Genomic DNA, 21,309 nt, shown 5'->3' with positions numbered 1-21,309 from the left:
ATAGCTACATTAAAATAACAGAGTAAGTTCTTGTAGTAAGTCACATATAAAAAAAAAACAACTATTGAAACAGATTCTATAGTAAAACGGTAGTACTCAAGTGGCAATACCTCATAATAAACTAGATGATTATCCATTGTTATTTAATTTAAATTGCTTTCATCCTTTTTGAACAAAGCATAGCTCACCATGAGGCCTCTTGTAATACAGAGGAGATAATTCCCTTTGAGATCCCAAAATGACCCCATCAGCTTTGCATGTATTAAGGAATAAGGAAAACCCAGGGAAGAGGAAAGGAAAAAATATATATGATTTTCCCAAGTCTCATAAAAATTTTTGACACCAGTCTCCGTAAGTACACCTTGTACAGATCTTTCTAAACTGTAACATGTTTCTTACCCCTAAGATTGTCATGCCGCTTGTATTAATAGCATGGACCACTGGCTGATATAATCAGTGATGGAGGTAGTACCAGTTTAGGACCCTAGAACAAAATCTGTCCTGGCATAAGAGCCAGACCACTGGTTACATCTTCTAGTAGTACATGTTACATGCTGCATGTCAATGTCCTGCTGAACAAGAGAAGAAGGTCACAGCAATGGTAAGAACAGCACGATATAGGGAATGGCAACCATGACAAACCCAACATCTTCAACACTCATTCTGCAAACAATTCTTTAGCTCGTTTTGTGTTATACATTCCTGAACATTTTTAGAAATTTACTTAATTGATGAAGATTGTAGCAATTTGCCTATATTATTCTCCTCTTTCTAAGACCCATATTGCGAATATAGTAAAATATCAGTCAGAAGACATTTAGGTAAATATTCTAATTTATCCAGATTTTATAAAACTCTTTCAGATCTAGAGTATCAAATGCTTGGTATAACCTTCAGTAACACATTAGGACTTCTTTTTTAAAGTTTTCTTTAATGCATAAGGCGAAATTCTTTCAGAAATCCCTAGTTCTCTATAAGTAACAATCAAACAAGATGGCATAAATTCCATTAGAAGCCTACAAATCCACTTCAGGCTGGGTTTATAATAGGGACAAAATAAATCACATTTTTAAATGTCCAATTTAGAAATTCTACTGGCTTACTACAGTGAGAATTTGATTCTTATCAGAGTGATTTAGTCTTTGTAATTCATTTCATATTTTGCCTTGCTGTAGTTATATTTTTGTTGATCTATTCATTATAACACGTTTCCCAATAACTCAGAGATGATTGTGAAATTGGACAAGATGACCTTCAACATTGTATTGACTTTTATTAATGATCTCTTCAATAATGCATTTGCTTTTATCAATGACCCCTCAAAAAAGTAGTAATAATAATGAAGATGGCTATTATTTATTATTTTAAAAAATAATTTGCATGTATCATGTCATTTAATTGCTATAACTGTAATATAGAGAACATTATTATCCTATCTAACAGATGAGAAAAGAAGGTTCAGATGATTTTGAAAACTTGCCTCAGATAATATTGCTAAAAGCGGCAAGCTGGAATATGAATTGAGGCAGTTCGATTCCAAAGCGCACATTGTTAGCAAGGATATGATATTGCCTCCTGAAATAGATGGTATGCCTTTGGCTGACAAAATATACATATGTCAAAATTTTCAAGTTCATCTGCTTTTAAGAAAATAACTAGAGCAGTCAACCTCTTTATTTAAAAAAAAAAATCAATCTCAAAATGCAGAATCTTAGATTTCATGACAGGCAAATAGGGGAGAGATGAGTGGTCAAGTTGTGATTCTCCTACCCTGAGATGATTTCCTATTTTATGAAAAAGGGTAGAGTGAGAAGTTCCTAGATTAATATAGAATTTGAAGATTGCCAAGCAAGATGCTATCAGGATGAGAATTCAGATTCTCAAGAACGGGGTACTATTTGTTAAGGCTTTGCCAGGAAAGAAACTCTGGCAGAATAGCACAGGATAGCCTGGAAGACTGAAATATGGAGGCAAGAAGATGACTGTTCTGGAAAGAGACCAGGAATGGATGATGAAATGGTCTTTTTGAGTCAGTCTCTGTATCTTTCTACCTTGTTGATTTTCAGATTTACCCTGCAGCCTCAGCCTGCCTTACCCTTGAAAAGAGAGTTCCGACAGCACATAAGGAATATTGTTGTGTTGCTTTCTGGGTTAACACTGGTCTGTCTTCTGTTCCAAGCAGGCATAGAGGAATAATTCAGAGAACATTATTTGTTACTATTTTAAAAGGAACACTAACCATCCTCAGCATGGAATGGTGATAGCTGTGCTACTTTGGCCAAGACAGGAGCAGGGATAGGAGCAGAAATGCAGGAGCGTCCTTCCTGCTTTGCCTCTCACTCAATACCTAAGTGTTGGGGCTTTGCAAAGCATAAAATAAAAATCACTTGTTATAGAGAAAAGAGTCAGGGTAAAGAATGTTATCCCAGGGGTATAAATATCAGTTCTTCCATGTGATTTGGGGGCAGACTACTAACTCTCCGCCCAAATTCCTCCATCTGTAAATCCTGATTGACAAACGCTGCATCCTCTGAGTGTTCTTTGGGTGGCTCAACCATCCTCAGTTTCAGAAAGGCCCAAAAATAGACTGCTACAGTGGCTCCCAATTCACAGAAGCCATGAGACCAGAATGACCCAGACCTACTCCTAGTCCCAGAGTTTCCTCACCTGCAACAACAGCTACCGTGTAAGCCAGTGGTTAATTCTGCTCCCGAGAGGACACTAGCAATGTCTGGAGGCCCTTTCATTGTCACAGCTGGGGAAGGGGCTACTGACTGGTAGAGGCCAGGGATGCTGCCAAACATCCTACAATGCCAGTGACAGACCCAAAACAAAGAGTGGTCTGGCCCAACATGTCAATAGCGCTGAGGCTGAGAAATCCCAAGTTAGAGCAGGTGAAACCAAATGGATATAGTTTTTTTGTATTGACCAACAGAGTCTGCGTAAGTTACAACAGACACAGGATCTGTTCTCTCCTGAACATTAAGAATGAACTCAGTTTTTATTTATATATCCAAGTCTACCCTCCTTGATCTTACTCTTAGTCTATTCCACAAACTCAACTCAAACTCTTTCTCGAAACTTCTCACTAGACGGAGTTAGATCAGGCATAGTTAGCATCACTTTTATTAACTGTTTTCTACATTTGTCCGTGGCTTTCTTATTGCGGCATTGGCAGCAGAACTTGGACTCTATAACCACAGTGTCCAGGAATAGACCACACACACTGTAATAGGATATTTGTTCCTATATTTGCCCCACTTTATGATGGCTTCATATCTGCCCTTGGCTTATTGTACTCTAGTGATCTCTAGAACATACGCTGCCTCTTATGACCTATTTTAATTACTGGGAAAAATTCAGCCCAGTACTTTAAATGCCTGAAATATTTTGTACGTGTAATCACAACCACTCTCTTAAGCAGTTGCCTTTCCAAAATGTGTTGCAATTTATAAAACTATACAGTGTATATATACTTCATTATATACTGCTATTTTTATTCAACAACATCCATTTCCTTCTTCATGTTATCATAGCCTGTCGATAATAAGCATGCGTGTCTTATAGGACTGTGGTTGACATTCAATACAAAAAAAATCTAAAATGTTTTGCAAATACTTGAATCCCATATATATTTCTGACTTGGTTGCTATTGTTAATATTCTTACCCTGACCCTGGCTTGACCAAGATTGCTACAGATGCCTCTGCCTAGGCCTCTAATGTTAAGAAGTCACTAGTCCAAACGGACTTAAAATCACTGGTCATCCAGATTTGTGCAAACTTGTCCTTACTCCTCAATATTCCATCTCTCCCAGACCCTAAGCTATCCTTTGAAATTAGTTTATGGTGTTATGTCCTGCTTAGTATTCCCATTAGATGCACTTTCTGGATTCTCTATTGTTTCTCCTGCCTCACTGAGGTCTGAGTTCCCAGTTCTGATGTTTCCAGGTTGGCCTCCCCTTACAGTCTCCATTAGTAATACATGATAAGGACTTGAGTAGGGTGATGACCGTGAAAACGTGAGACTTTGAAAAGACCCATCTGTCAGCATATAATGATTGGATAGTCAAGTGCCTGTATATTTTAGAAGGAAGTACCCTTAAGTTAGATATTTTCATATGCAGTATTGCCATGTGGTGTGATGCAACGGGCTTGCCTCCATGACATAAGGAGTCAAAGCACGACTGAGTAGTAGGCCCAGTTCTACCTCTTTTGCATTCAAAAAATTAAGCCCTTAAAATTTTTTGGTAAAATGAGAATAATGCCTATCTGGAAATATTAGAAGAAATACTGAATACAGAGGGCTAGATGAAGGTCAGCTGGTTAGCTGTTGATTTTTACTACTTTACTGAGCAGGCAAATGGTAAAAAAAAAAAATGAATTTGTGGGTATGAGACTTTCTGGCACGGAGTAGGTGCTTAGAAGATATTTTCTTCTTATTATGGAAAAAAGTAACTTCTCCAAACTTGAAATCACTTTAAACCTTTTCAGCCAAACTCCAATGAAATAACTTAGCAATAAGCTAACTACAGCTGTATTTACATTTTTTTTTTTTGAGACAGAGTCTTGAACTGTCACCCAGGCTGGTGTGCAGTGGCATGATCTCTGCTCACTGCCACCGCCGCATCCCAGGTTCAGGCGATTCTCCTGCCTCAGCCTCCCATGTAGCTGGGACTACAGGTGTGAGACACCACGCCTGGCTAGTTTTTGTACTTTTAGTAGAGACAGGGTTTCACTATGTTGGCCAGGCGGGTCTGGAACTCCTGACCTCAGGTAACCCGTCCACCTTGGCCTCCCTAAGTGCTGGGATTACAGGCGTGAGCCATTGGACCTGGCCTGTATTTACGTTTTTAAAACCCATCTCTTATCTCTTCTATCTTATTGTCTTAAATACATATGCCACCACCCCCAAACACACACATACACACACACACACACACACACAATAGAAAGAAAATCCCTTGAAAAAACCAACAATGTATTTAGCTTCCTTTCTCATAGTGATATCATCTTCTGGAATAAAAGCCATGTGATTATATATCAAATAAAATGAAACATTAATACTATGAAAGAATATTCTGGAGCAGTAACATAGCATTCCCCACATTGGATGGCCTTCACTCACTCATTTATTTAGCAAGTTCTTTTTGAGCCTTCATTCCATGTCAAGAATAATGCTAGACACTGAAGTCACAATGACAAATGAGAGGCTGCCTTGGCTTCCAGGAGCTTGCAGTCTAGCGGTGGATTCAATATATAGTGGAAGGTAGACAGGGTAGGAAAGAGGGTGAAGGGATAGGATAACAAAGATACATAGACATAAATGTGATGTTGTTTGCAGGGGGAGGGAAGGACAAAGCAAGTCATCTTCCTGAGGCTGGAAAAAAAAAGGGTTGAGAAATCTTCCAAGAGGAGGCAAATTCCCTGTGAATTCAGCCCGAACGAGGAGCAGTAACTACCAGCCAGATAAAAAGGAACAGGAAGCATTCTCATGAGAGAAAACAGGAATCTTCAGTTGAGAGGCTTAAAATAGCAGGGGACCTTGGGTAACAAAAACTAGTTCCTTAGAGCTGGCGGAAACCTGAGAGTTAGGAGACACTCAAATAGGAGGCAGAAAGCATGAGCAGTCAGCTTGGTTTTGTAGTAAGCTTATCTGAACTCACGTATGATCTCCACCTCTTACAGTCTGGGTGACCTTGGGCAAGTGAATGTTTTCATCTATTAAATAAGAACAATAATTACTACTAAGTCACTGTAGGAACTAGAGATATCTCATAAAAGTACCTAGAAAAGTATCATGGTTTGGGCACTTAACAATGGTAGTGATGAAATAATAATGATGATGACAGCAAGGATGGTGGTGGTGGTACCTCCCTTATCTGAGTACTTTCACATATGGCACCATTTGGAGTATTCTTTTCTCTCCCGATTCTTCACCAAGCTGCTATTGCTTGCCCATCAAGTTTCAGTTCAAAGATCCAAACTCATCTGCGAGTTGGGGTGAGGAGCCCCTTCTCTGCTGTCTCAGAGCACATTTTTCTTGCCATTGTCATGACACTTTTCATACGCTATGGTCATCAATGACTTACTTTTCCTTGCTTTTCTCCTTCATCCCAAGCAAGGAGAGAAGAGAAAAGATGTCGGACTGTAAGCTTTTTAAAGACAGGCTCTGTGTGCTATCCCTTTTGGTCTCCTCAAGTGTGCAACTTAATATCTATTGTATATCCAATTAACATTTGTTAAATTAACATATGGATAGACAAAATATCAGAACACACAATTTAAAAGGCTCTTTTATAAAATGAAGCCATTTAGTATACGGTTTTTGATTGTGAATATAGCAAACAAAAGTCAAAGATCAAGGTATTTCTTTGGAGGGGGAATGGGTTTTGCTCTGGTATGTCTTTAGGTGAGTGCGTGCTCATCCCAGTCATCACAGTGTCAACTGTTGCATGTCTAACCACAATCCTCATGTTACTCCTGTTAACCATGAGGGCATTCGGGTGTTACAATGAAGGTTTGAGAACAATGCTCCTGAAGGTATAAGAACTTCAATCCCTAGATGTAGCAGAGAAGAGGTAATTGTGATAGACCCTGAGAACCCTAATTATTTGATGAGGAATATCACCATTATTTTGTTTCATGCTCCCCAAATAGAAGAAAGTCCAATGACATGTTAACAAAGAAAAAAGAAATGAAGGAAAGAAAACACAATGAAAATTGATTGGAAACTGAGTCATTTAATATGAAAGGAGACGAGACTTCTTTCTACCTGCCCTTTTGCTCAAACGTGATCAAAGAAGCCTCTGCTATAAAGGAAGCAATCGGGGACAATGTTATATTTTAAATTAATACACATTTGTTGAAAATGTGCTTGGATCATGGCATTGCCTATTTTTCACAGTGTGGTGCAAATCATATGTCTATCAGATTGTAAAATCTATTTTGCTGATCTCTGTGGTATGTATTTTTGGTTTTCTACCTTCAAACCATCCAATCTCCCTGATGGTTTTCAACAGGATCCAATATTTACTTGTGTCACCTACTTTTCTATTTTCTCCACTCAACCCTGTGTATCATCAAGCAATTAGATAAGGAATTGGTGCAAGATTTAGTTCTAACCAACAAGAGTTGTGGGGTACTTTTTCTTAAAAAGAAACTCAAAGAAAGAAACCACTCTTTGTCTACTGGACATTGTCAGTTGTCATGTCTGCAGGCCAATTATGGAACTGAAGAAACCATGTAATCACCATGGCAGAAGTTAATTTGAGAAAAACAAAGCAGAAAGACACAAAGAGGCTGGGTTCTAGGCCATGATATTTGGGCATCAATTTAACTGACCCTGGAGGTGTTCTACTAAGGGACTTTTTCGGTTTGGGAAATTATAATTTCTTAATCTTTTAGCCAATTTATTTAAATTTTTCTGTTACTTTCTGAGCTTTCAACGAAAAGCATCTCAATTAATAAAATATACATGTTCTTTAACTTACCCCAGATCTCAAAAGACCATGATCATAAGTGTGGTTCCTGTTTAAAGGAGCGAATGGACAATGCTCATGTTTGCCTATTTTTCCTTTCTAATCCTTGGCTTTCTTGTCTGCAAAATGAGAGTCTAGACTAGGAAATCTCTAAGAAATATTTAAAGTTTTATGGTTATAGAAACACAGCACATCAAATGCACTTTAATTTTTCCTGTATCTTCTGGAAAATGGTGTGAGCCATCAAGAGAGATCACCCCCGACCACTTGGAACTGATCTTTCAAAAAACACAAGGTATCTTTATTAAAGACAACATATAGGATATGTAATCAGAGAATGAGGAAGAAAATAATTGTCACATCTCTACACCTGAAATTTCCAAGTATTCTTCGAGATTATACACAATGCTATTAACAGAAGCCATTCATGTATTACTAGGCATTGTTGAAATAATGAATCAGCAACAAATATGCAAGAGAATGATTGTCAGTATATTATTTTCAAATATTAAAGAGGAAAATTTTGGTACAGCTAAATGATTGGCATTAGTCAAAAAAGATACTTTTAGATTATAAGGCTACCACTAAATTAGTATTTAAAGACCATATATTAATAAGTTATTAATAACCTTCAAGAAAGTAGCTGGTACCTTTCTAAATGAAGCTAATTAACAAACCTTTTGTTCTTGTTAAGATTTACCTTCTGTAAAACCTGTCTGGCTAATACTAACATCTTATATTTGGATTATCCTGAAAGACAGACCAGGAACGTGTTACCATCTTTATATTTTACTTGAAGACACAAACCTCAGGAATGTTTCCCAGGGTCATAGAACTGTGTCCTGAATTTAGATCCCAAGATCTTGTCCCTGCTGTATTTGCATTTAAGCTTTGCCGTCAGAGTACAGCCAAATCCTGAAAAACAACACAAAGTCCAGCTCCACATATGCATTTGCAGCCTTGTTTCTCACCCCTCCTAATCATTTGCCCTCTGTAATCCAGTTGGTCTCAACTATTAAATACTTTCATGACAGTTGCATTGCCTTTTTTCTTCATCTTTGCACATTTTCTCTGTTTCTGAACTATTTTCTTTTCCTTTCTTTATCAATCTAACTCCTATGTAGAGTTCTGGCTTGGCTTTTGTGAATGCCTCCCTTCCCACCAACGACAAACCTAAGTATTTATCCCACTTAATACTCATCGCTTTACATTGTAATCATATTAATTTATATCATAGCCATGCTCTTCAAAAACAAAAGCTATCACCCTCCAAACATTTGAATTCTCTTTCATGAAATATTGAATGACTGTAACAATGAGAGAACGAGTCCAGTGCTCTAGTCCTCACACCGTGCTGTGCTCACTGGTCATCCAACAACTGTTCTGAGTTTGTTCTTTCATTCTATTTTATTTCCTTCAGAGGATACACCTAAAGGAAAAAATTTGCCATAGCTGTCCATCCTTGATCAAAAATGCCTGCCTTGCATCGTCTCTCTGTCCTAATTCTTTCACTGAATCAAAAAAAAATCTAATAAAGGGCCGATCTTTAAATACAATAAGTAATTTTATGCTATTTACTTTCCATTAAAATGAAGTGGAACTCATTTTTCTTAGGGCAAAATTCTGGAAACCAGAGTTGGGAGAAGTGCTGTTTTTCAGTCCGTCAGCAATGATTCATCTTGGAAATTAAGGTTTCTGATTATAAAAAGCCTCACTAGAGTGCCAGAACAAACAGTCCCCCTGAAAAGCCCTATCTATTGAAATCAGCAGTAACCTGTGTCTGCTATACTAATGCAAGCTCCAAAGAAGAACGACAGGGGTTGTCTCTGTTTGGTCACAGGACTTCCTTAATGTAGAAAAACGCTCATAATGCAAAACCTTTTTTTTTTTTAACTTACAGAAGCCACTTATCCTCAAGAGAAATAGCACATTGTTCTCACAATCCCTGAGGAACCTTGTTATTTCCTTCAAATGTTGTTTGCATATTTCAAAGTAACAGGTTTGGTTCTGCTTAGCTCAACAAAGACCAGTATATTTCTGAACTCAAAAGTCAAACTACATTTCTTGGGAAGGCAAATGAATTTACAGCTTTCTTTGTTCTTTTTGTTCTTTTATTTAAAGAATATTAATTGAGCTCCTGCTATGTGGCAGATATTAGGATAGGTACTGAGATTAACAAAAGTAAAAAAAAAAATCAGAGCACTTTAATAGCTAGTAGAAAGACTCACATGGAAACAAATAATTATAACTCAAAAGATTAATTGTTATTAAAGAGGTACAGAAGACTATATGAGAACATCGGCGATTAGGTAAGAACATAACAGTCTGACTAGGAGATTGTGAGAAAATTCTCACTGAGAAAATTCTGCATAAGATTTAAAGTAAGAATAGGAGTTTGCTAAAAGAACCATTTTTGGGGTTTGGGGGATGGGGAAGGTATGTGAGGCAAAGGAAGTATCAAGTCTAGAAGCACAGAGATCATATGAAGACTATATTTACTCCATGATAAAATTCCTCCTCAATGCAACCATATGTACCATCAATGCAGCTACCCAGGTATTTTCCATTTTGGTAGCACAGCACTGGGATGACTAACTGCATTTTTTTTACTGAATTAATCAGTTCTTTCAATGACATTTGAATCCAATCTTCTTCCCCTACCTCCCTGGTAAAGGTTCATGGTGAAATCTTGCAGATGTTACTACAATATTAGAAGATACTTTTCATCCCCCGGGTGACTTCAAAATGAATTTTTATCATCATTATAGTTAATAATAATTGCAAATAAAATTCTCAGCTTTTATGTCATAAAAATTGATTCTCACTATACAACTCTTTGTGAAAATGTCATATCCTTAAAAATTGCTACTAGAACAAATCATAATACAAAGCACTTACATAGCATTTTTGTTTGGCCAGATAATTTAAGTTTATTGCCCTTCTGTTAGTGGGGGAAAAATCCTTAACAGGGTTAATTGCCTTCCGCAAGGCCGCATGGTTCATGTGGTAAAGGGAGAGTGAGAACTCAACTTAAGGATGCCCCTTTAAAGAAAAAGCCATCTGATCTGCCTTATATTCATTTGCAGGTAGTAGGGTAGGCTGTATGCATTTTATTTTTCTTCCCAGTGGTAACTATAAAAAAAAAAAAGAAGAACATCAGAGTGCTATGAAGAATTTCCAAGAAATAAGCATGTTTGGAGGTAATTTCCTTATTACACAGCTTATCCCCCAGCTTAAATCTGGTTCTGCTAATGTAATATTATGCTGTGTCTGTCCGTGGAAGGCCAGCTTTGTTCACAATTATTCATGTTGTTCCAGTTGTGTGCTACTTCCAATTATGCCCTACCAACCTGGCACATATCTAAGGGCCAAAGAACATTCATAAAGGCAAGGAGAAAGGCTAATGTGATGGTATTCCTCCCTACCATTGATTGCCAATTTTCAGATACAGCTGGCAAGAAGGGAGACATTTCTCCAGCACAATTTCTGGACAAAAAATTAGTATGATTCTAAATCCCCCTAGTAACCAAAATGTGTTGATTACCAGATGGCCTCAAACCAAGATCAGAGAACAAAACCATCAAAAGCCAAAATGTCAGTATACTTCTTTGAGAAATTTTCCATGAATTTAAAACAAAAAGCAAGGCCTCTAACCTGCTTACATGTTGAGTAACGCCTTACAATACCATTTAGGTCCTCTTAGAGCAACGTCTCTACTAAATGACCTTAACAGTCATTAATAACCAACAAATATATATTTAATGTCTACTGGGTGAAAGGCATAGTATCAAGTAATCCCTGTGAGGAATAAAAGAGATAAACCTAACGATGAGATTTTGGCTGTCATAGAATTCATGTTACTTAATAACCCTAAGTATCATTCTGAAGCTGTTTAGACCTCTTCTGTGATACTCAGACAATTCTTACAGGCCAACAATAGCACAGATGTGTCTTATTTTGTAATTCTTTAGCTCAGTGGTTCCAAAACATCAATATGCATCAGAATCACCCATCAAAGATTGCTGGGCCCTACCCCAAGAGTTTCTGACTTAGTAGGTCTAAGTAGAGTCCAAGAATTTGCATTTTTAATGAGTTCACAGGAGATGCAGATACTGCTGGTCTAGGCACAGCACTTTGATTACCACTATCTTAGCTTACTACCTCCGTGCTTCATTTGTAGAACCATAATGTCTTTTCAGTGAGAGTTAGTAATTTGTCATCACAAATTTACCATCAAGAATGTCTTCACTAACTGACCAAAACATGAATTTCTAGAAAAGTATTAACACATTACTTTTTCAAGAATAAAATAAATACCAAATACTTCATAAAACTGTTTAAATTTACCTTGAAGTTATATTATACAAGGATACTTCTTAAAAGTAAAAGTTGACATTCAAACACTATAAATGTCAAAGGAAAAAGAAACTTTTGATTTTATGAAGATATAAGCTATAAAATGTAAAGCTGGCCAATTATTACAGTCACTCTTTATTAAAAAGAAAAAAACTATAATGCTTCATTTTAAAAACAGCTGAATTTATAGTAATTTGAAATAAATTGTCCTATAATTATTTAAGATTTAAATACTTGGCCATAAATGGAAATTGTAAATGGTGATAAATTTGTCATTAGCAGATGGTCCTATTCTTGTTTATCACAGGCTGTGATTTTGCCTTAAGCATATAAGGAAGCTGTGTCAGAATAATTAAAAATATGTAGACCATTGCTAAGAGAAAAAAGTTTTCTCTCACATACATACAATATCCTTATTTCTAATTTTTGTAAGTTTTTTCTTTTGATTTCCTTAGCTATCACCACTTAGAATGACTCATCCTAATGCTGAAGAAAAATCTGTACCTTGCTAAATGGAAGTGTAGAACTCACTGGTGAATTCAGTTGCTGTAGAGTTACCAGTGGTAACTCTTTCTTTAGTGTGTATGAATCTATGTTGAGTCGATAATTTTATAAAGTTTCTTTTTATGTACTCTTATGAGTAAAGTTCTTAGGATTAGGAATAGGAAGACTCTCTAAGATAAGGTACAATGTAGAAGTATGTAACAATCTTTGCACTTAGAATTTCATATACTGTAATAATGAAATTGGAGAATCTTCCATTTTGCATATTGCAATGACACACAGAGGTAGATTTTTTGTTATTAAACATTCCTTGCATTTCTAAATTTTTGTGGATATAATTTACATATTTAATTATGAAATACCCTTTAAGAATAACTTGCAATTCAAGTTCAAGTACTATGTGAAACGCAGGTTTGTCAGTGTCCAGCATTTAGGTTAGGGGTATAGAATTAACAACAAGTGGGCCGGGCACGGTGGCTCATGCCTGTAATCCCAGCACTTTGGGAGGCTGAGAGGGGTGGATAATGAGGTCAAGAGATCGAGGCCATGCTGGCCAACGTGGTGAAACCCCGTCTCTACTAAAAATACAAAAATTAGCCAGGCGTGGTGGCAGGTGCCTGTAGTCCCAGCTACTCGGGAGGCTGAGGCAGGAGAATCACTTGAAACTGGTGGGCAGAGGTTGCAGTGAGCCTAGATTGCGCCACTGCACTCCAGCCTGGCGACAGAGTGAGACTCCGTCTCAAAAAAAAAAAAAAAATTTAACAACCAGTGAGATTGCAATGCTGTAGTTCCAAGCCATCTCATCATGCCAATTCATGGCAATGTCACACTCCAAAATACCAATTTGCTAACGAAATTATTTCCTAACCACCATGTTCCAAGCCTACATATTTAACAATACATACTTGTGATAAGATTTTCATCCTCTTTTACCCACTTATCTTCTGTTTCCTATGCCTCATTTGGCTGAGGCTATGGATTAGAAGTAGCAAGGGGGTAAAAGTCTTTATTAGCACAATGACTCATCAATATTACAATATAAAAGGCAGTAAAAATCACCATGAAAAAGTTTGCCAGCTCAAGATGTACTCCGAAGACAATGAAAATCTTAAAGATTCGTTTAAGTATAGTTTGTAAAAACTTGCAGCAGGGCTGTGTAGGAAGTAACCAGAACTTTCAGACCTTGAGACTCTTTTCCAAATGGAAGTGAAAACCTGGGTGTGAAGGCAGTATTAAAATAAATCAGGCAGGTCTTGAAAAAAGGAAAGAGAAAGAGGAAGACCGGTCACTACATGGGAAGGGTAAAGAAATATTGTGTACTGTATTTCAGAGTTACCATATAAAATATAATACATATAATTCTTGATCCAGGAATCACCACCCCAGATAAGTTACTCACAATTTATAACTTCAAAAAGGATGAAGGATTTTCTCTACTCATTTTAGACACACAAGGATACTAGACTGATATTCAAATGTGAAAGAAATAAGAAAAAAATCTGCACATTTTAGAGGCAAAATTCTAAGTTTGCAATTCCACTAGCAAAAGAAGTAAACCACGATCAGAGATTTAGCTGAAAGGTCTAATTTACTTTCAGTGCAGCCAAGAGAAGCCATAACGGTGAAGGAAAAACTCAAGTTTGCTACCCATGGTGGGGGACATTCTTCAGAAATCATGTTTATAATAACGCAAAGATCTGATCTCTATTTAGCATTCCCAGATACTTCCTAAAACTTTCCATTAAACATGTCAGAGTAAAAGATTTTTTTTAAAAGAATGTTGCTACCTTCACAGGAAGATTTGTAATCACATCAGGAAAAGCTTTCTTCCTTTACAAGCTCTGAAATAGAGGAAAGTTTTCAGAGTGAATTGCATTCAGCATTTCACCCAAAGTGATCTGAGAACACACTTGGCACCCCTATTTGACTCCCTTTTCTCTCTCTTACTGGTTTTGACGATAGGAACATACCTGCCCAAGTATGCCAGGAAAAGTGTGTCAGTAACTGGCTGAGCTAAAGAATGGCTAGAACGACCAAAGCAAGTGTCAAGCAACCTGAATACTGTTGATCATCATGTTCCGTTATAACTTCTCCCAATTTCCTCTTTTCCAACTCTGACACATCATGGCCACAAACAGCCTTCACTGGCAACAATTGCTGAATTTGACCCACTATAGACTTCATGACTTCTTGAACTTCAAGTGGAGGAGAAAACACATACACACACACACACACACACACACACACACACACAGCTGTTTTTTCTCCTCCTGCACACTTTTGGCCTTTACAGCTATTTTAGCAATGCATTTCACTTTTGTTCATTCCCATTGCATTCTTTTTAGCCGTAGTTTAACTGTTGAGAGAAGAAGTCAGCATTTACTATACTGATGGGGGAAACGTTCTCTAGAGGTTATTACACTGAGCTTTGGGAGAAAAGTCTCTACAGGTTTTTGAATTTCTAAAATGGAGCAATATGCAAGTTATTTATTTCCAGATCCTCAAAGTGGGTTATCATTACCTGCAGGCCAACCAGATTCCATGAGGGAGGGTTACTTAAAATTATCTGATAGTAAATTGATAGTAAATTTAAGAGTGAGGAATAAAATTAACTTTAAACAACCATGCTTGAAACTAAAATTCTAATAGTTCAAAGAGTATTTTGAGCTCCAATGTCCCATAGCTTCCCAAAACCCTCTCATCTTAGAGTTTTTCTTTAGGTTGTTATTGCATTTTGTTCATAGGCTAATGCATTACCTAAATATAGATAGCCATTTTTAGTATAAATTCAAAAAGCCATAAATGTTTCATAATTGAGCACATAATTTGAACTAAGAGAGATTTTCCACTCATCCCCCTTTTTACTATTGCAAATTGGAAAATACTCAAGTAATTACTCCCTTAATAGTTCAGTGCCTGCGACTATATATATTTTATGAACATCACAAGCATTTTTTTGCTCCCCAGAGCAATATTGGGAATGGGGTGCACAAAAGAATTTAACTTGTACAATTAACCAAATTACCCAGAGCTTTGATTCAAGATTCCTTCATTAAGCCATTAATATAATACATTGTTAAGTGGTGGGTTGTCCAATTTTTATGATGCTTTTCATTTCAATTCAATGGCTACAGTTAGAAGGAAAAAACAGCATCTGCAAGATCAGCAAGATGATGTAAAACCTCTACACTAGAAACATTTTTTTTTTTCTGTTCCACAGTTTGTTTGCGGGCAGTCAATGCCAGAGCACTAATAAAGGAAGTGATTTGAAGTCTCAGAAAGTAGTAGTCATTTATGCTTACTCAATAAAGAAAACGGAAAATAAATGCTTGATTCCTGTGACCTCAAACTCTTAAACAGAAAGCCACTGGTTTTGTTCTAGCATTCCAGACATACTTAGCAGTAGGCAGCCAGTTTCTAACTCTATCCCACTTTAGGCTTCAATACATATTTCCCACTAGAGCTTATATATCCCAATGTAGAGTGTCATGTATTTACTATTTTGGCTTTGTTCAGTGATATGCTTAGATAATTGATGTATGTGGGAAACTGATACACAGAGGAAAACTTATACCAAAAGGTCAACATTTTTTATTTCTAAACTTAGATACAGCACAGAAAATCTAATGCTGAAAAAGATTCTCATATCTGTTATTAGAGGTGGTGTGAATTATCTGAATATGAGTTCTGCATGATTTCAGTTAACTCCCTATGTTTATGTATGATGGGAATCTAATTATGCATCATTTAATATACCCTGGAAACCCCATTGCTTTTAAAAGTCACTGCTAATAAATAGAGGAACATGTTTAGTTTATGGTTTATCTATCACTGAAACACTCTGGCAAAGGGTAGGTAAATTCATGAAGAAGAGACATTGTTGAAAATTATATTCCTTTTGTAATTACAGTCTAAGCAATATTATTAAAGGCCTGAGACATAAACCAAAACATAATATAAATCATAAAAAGTCAGGCTTATCAGGAATAGTAGCAAAAGGTATGCACTTGTATGTTAATGAGAGATTGCAGTAACTAAAGATGCCCTGTCAGGATATCACGTTTTTTGTTTTAGTTTTTTTTTTTTTCATAAAAGAGTTTCAGACGAATCCATCACTTTCCCTCAAGATGCAAAATATCCACATAGATAATAATACAATTCAAGTAAATGGCAAAATATAGTAAACTTTGATTGGAAGTCTGGTCGTTTATAAGCCTTCTTGGAAATAAGAGCATCCCGAATAAAAACAAAGAGAATGGTATAAGCATGACTTGAAACTAAAACAGAAGAGTGAAATTGTGAGTTTGTTCTTTACCTTTAACCATGTGCTGTCAGAAAAGCCTCAAATTTTAAACAACACCTGCATTGAAGAGTGTCTCCAATCATCTCACTGGTTTTGAGTTACATGGTGATATAAATAAAGACATGTGATTTTATACTCTCTAGTCTTTCATCCTCTCTCACTATAATCACTTTAGTATAACCACCAGTTCAGTGCTCACAATGAAGGATGAGCTTTTTTTAAAAAAAGGATAAGAGATCCAAAATTCATATGACAATGAAATCCTGTTATCAGATTTGTAGTCAATTTGATGCTATTTATTTCTAGCAGTTTGCAAATTCTTCACCAGTTCTATCAAGAAAATTGGCATGGACTGGAAACTCTTCTAGACACTCACTAAACTTTCTTCTGGAAATATACCACTGATAGATTCTCAGTAAAAAAAAAAAGTCATGAAGATGAAAGAAGTGTTCAGTGGAAACTATTCTTTCCAGTCTGCATACACATGCAGAGCCAAATGCTTTATTGCGATTCAACCTTCAATTCAAACTCAAGTCAAGTAGGTATGTCCACTGTCAGTACCCCGATATATCAATGCCCATGTGTTAGGTAGATGAATGAAGACACATGTGCAGAAGCAGAGGGAAAAACCAGATCCTACCTTGATTGTTTTTGAGGGTTGACACTTGATGTGATGGGACACGCTGGCAGTTTGGTTCATGTTTCAGGACCCTGGACAGTGCACAATCCCAGGCGGAGTTCCAGAATGAACTAGAGATCAAGTCTCCTCTATTGGACTTCAGTAGGGGCTGCTGCTGTTGCTGCTGCTGCTGCTACTGCTGTTGCTTCTGCTGCTTCTGTTTCTGCTGCTTCCTCACTCCGGAGGCTGAAACGCTGTCAGATTGGAGGAATCTGTATCTCACTTAGCCCTAAATAAAGCATTTACTTGGTTCATCAGTCTCAAAGCTCTTGGCGATATGGAATAGAAAGCCAAAAACGGTTTAAATTCACTTGCAGTGTACCTTTTCAGTATGGAGATGTGACAGCTCCACAGTACAGCCAATGATCCTGGCTCTCATTCCCCTTTCAAAGGGACGAAAACCAGAAAACATACAGAGATCAATTGCAGTCCTGCAGTTTAAAGGGGCACTCTCAACTCCTCTTTCTCTCCAGATTATAGTTTTTCCAGTGCAAAATATTTCTCTCTCTCTCTCCCTCTCCCCACCCCCAACCCAGTTTTAAAAAAAATCATAACATCCTCATTCTGTTACTAAATTTTATTCCTTCCTGGGTACTTCTTGCAATCAAAACACAAGTAAATGCTGTGGAAAAAAAAAAGACTGTTGGCAGTTTCAGAATTTGGGGGTTTTATATCTATAGGTTGAAGGACTGATATTCCCTATGGATATTTTTAAAATTTAGCCATAACAGCCAGCCAAGACACTGTCCTTTCTGTAAGGTGGCAGAAAGCTTAAGGTATATTTAAAAAGTTTTCAAATACAATAGTTATTGTAGTTTTTGGATATCACACCAAAGCAAGACAATGTTTTTTTTTTTTAACCTTTGTTTTTGACCATTGCTTTCCTTGAAGCCGTATTTTTTGACTGCCTGGGACAAACTGGTAGTTAGCTCATGCCAGTCTAACTCCCCAAATGGTCACCTCTCTGTCCCTAATGTCATTTTAGGCAAAATAAATTATAAATATTTGTAAATTAAGTTTTCTGAGTCACCAGTCCCCATTGTCACATCAACACTAACTAGAATAAATATATCCTGGTTGGAAATAAGATCCAGTAGTCTTGAGTAAATGCAGGACACTTTTTTCCAACTTTTGCTGCAAAGTGTTTGATGTTGAAAACCAGCACTATTTATTCATCAGAAATGTATCCTACTAATGAAATGCTAGGTTTATAAGATTGAACTAATGAACTACATTCAGGAGGCTTTTATGAACAGCCTAAAATATTACAGATAAACTTTAATGTGAAATGAAATAAATTAATAAGTTTGGTGAAATTAATTTATACATAATTGTAAACATATTTTCTCTTGTAAAACAGAAAAGGGATCTAAACATTCTCACAAAGTAGTCTGCACATGTTTGAGGATGGCTAAGTTTCAGAAGGTTATAGTTCTGAGTAGCATAGTGGAGGTAAGGATGTGACAGAAGCAAGATCAGACTGTCTGAAGCCACAAAAGTTAATGGCAAGAGTATTGGAGAAATCAGGAGAATCATGGGAAAAGAGATGGAGCCAATAGGAACCAGGCAAAAGGCTGTGTCCAAGAACCTGGTGTAGCAATATCCAGGCATCATATTGAGCACAACCAGAGGTAGCCATAGGGCCAATAAATCTCATGATTCGAAGTTTACAATTCTAAATCACAAATGTGACTGGAATTTGTGGCTTATCTTGTATTTTGCTTGAATAGCATTGCTTTGAATAATTCATAAATCACAAAAAGAGTATATTAAAAATGTTTAAACATTTTGTATTTAACAATAATGAAAACAACACAGAAAATTTGCAGTATGCAGCTAAATCAATATTTAGAGGAAAATGTATATAATTAAGTACCTATACCAGAAATGCAGAAAAGCATAAAATTAATAATTAATAAGCTAATTATTCATATCAAAGAGTTGGAAAAAGAATGGCAAAATAAACTCAAATAAATTATAGGGGGGAAACAATAAAGAGAAGGGAAGAAAGTAATGAAGTAAAAAACATACAAAATACTCAATGAAAAAACCCAGGAACATTTCATCAGGTGGTTTACAGTTTGATAATCTCTGAATAAATGAATGTTCTATACCAGTAGAATTGGCTTAATTCCTTTCTTAGATAGCACTTTGTACTAGGTATCTAAGAAACTTCCAAACTAAATTATCTGGGGAGCCCAGGGAGGGAGAATGAGGAAGAGTGGAAGAGGAGAGCAGTCCAAGAGTTCAGAGTATCCCATCCCATCAAACAACTGTACAGGATGGAAGGAGCCACTAGTACTTCAAGGAACCCTCTCCAGGCACATTGATAGAGACAGCATTTATATGCCTACCACAAAGAGGGTATGAGTTGCTGGATTTCTACAACTATAGTCACATGAGACTTCACCCCTTTTCTACAATTTTTCAAAAAGGTTCTACCCCCACCTGGATGGCAGCAGGATCCAAGAAAGATATTAACACTACCATTTATAGGTAGGTGGCCAGAATCCACCTAAAATCTTTTCCCAAAGTTGCATTTTGAAAATAGAGAAAAATCACAGTAAAAGAGTGCCTCGTATACACCATATGCTCCCTTTCCAGGCTCCACATTATATCAAACTCCAAGTTCCAAAGAAAATTCAAGTGTTCAGAGCAAAACATATGACCCAAATCTCATTTTGGATTTTGTTTTCCCTTTCTGTTATATTATCATTTCATGAATCAAGGAAATGAAAACCATAGTAATTTTTAAACATTTCTATTTAAAACATGTATAAATTTTTCATTATTTTGTAAAATCTGCTGTATCTTAATGTAGCCAATTGGAATGTACAACTAGAAGAAAATAGAGACCAAAGAAATTTAGACAAGTGCTAGAGAATTACAAATACCGCTTAATAAGGATAATTCATATACATTTCTTCTAATTGGGATATATTGGGCTCAATATGTTTAGAATGAAAACAGCTGCAAAATTGCATCACAGTTTGTCACATGGAAGTAGTTTTTTTTAAGGTTTAGATCTGCTGAAGAAACACTATACAGTAAATCATACTGAACTAGAAAATGTAGACAATTTAGTCCAAAGGACCAATTTCAAATGTAATCAACACTTATGATAACCGTATAAAAATATGTTGTTGTCAAACAGTTTGGGAAAAGTTAGGAGTGAGTCCCTTCTACCTTTCCCACAAAAAAAATTAAGATGGCTAATACTTTCAGAAAATATAACCCACGATGTTCCTTGACCAGCTATCATTTGATCTGGGAAATAGAAATTTAGGATGGGGTTAATGAAAATATCCCATTAGAAAAAAAAAAAGTCAAAGTGTCAGATGGATTCTACTACCAATTTCCATCTCTTTGTTTCAAGTCCCATCTGCCCAAGCCTTAACTAGCTGGTCACAGTGATGACCTACAGATTGCAAAGTTAGGCAAGCCCAGGCCTCTAGTCAATAAGAATGGTATCTGAAAGGATATTGGGCTGTTTCCCTGATTCTTTTGGAATCTACTGTAGAAAATTCAAATCCCTGCATGACAATTGAGGGATCAACTCCTCATCTTAACACCTACCATCTGTTTTCTGGTCTTCTCATGACCCCTCCACTGAGTCATTTGCATTTCCTACTGGAACTGGAATATGGTTTTTAATGGTTGGCTTTTTTGACTTGACCCTCACCTAACTCCTGCCTGCCACATCTTTCTTCATGACTGACCCCTGCTTGTAACACCTTCTATGCTTCAGATTGCTCCCGGGATTCACCCAAGTGGATGTCTCTGGTCTAATTGTGGCTTCATGGTCTTCAAGAATTGATCTTTTCTGGAAACCACTTGCAGAGTCAGGATAGGCAAAGTTATGGTTCAATAACAAATAACCTCCAAGGTCGGGTGCAGTGGCCTACACTGATAATCCCAGCATTTTGAGAGGCTGAGGCAAGTGGGTCACTTGAGGCCAGGAGTCTGAGAACAGCCTGGGCAACATGGC

At 36.8% G+C, this 21,309-nt stretch overlaps 1 protein-coding gene across 1 annotated transcript in view; it reads right to left on the bottom strand.

Annotated features, from left to right (window-relative positions):
• Window positions 1-17,743, bottom strand: part of DPP10 (dipeptidyl peptidase like 10) — a 1,401,573-nt gene extending 1,383,830 nt beyond the window's left edge. The window contains exon 1 of the mRNA XM_063694707.1: window positions 17,283-17,743. Within this exon, the coding sequence (XP_063550777.1) occupies window positions 17,283-17,342 (60 nt within the window). The 5' untranslated portion in view covers window positions 17,343-17,743. The remainder of the gene's footprint in view (window positions 1-17,282) is intronic.
• Window positions 17,744-21,309: the final 3,566 nt, after the last annotated feature.

Source organism: Gorilla gorilla, chromosome 11 (genome assembly GCF_029281585.2).
Source record: "Gorilla gorilla gorilla isolate KB3781 chromosome 11, NHGRI_mGorGor1-v2.1_pri, whole genome shotgun sequence".
Lineage (NCBI taxonomy): Eukaryota > Metazoa > Chordata > Mammalia > Primates > Hominidae > Gorilla > Gorilla gorilla.
Note: the sequence above shows the minus strand (reverse complement) of the source record. Positions and strands in the feature narration are given on the sequence as shown.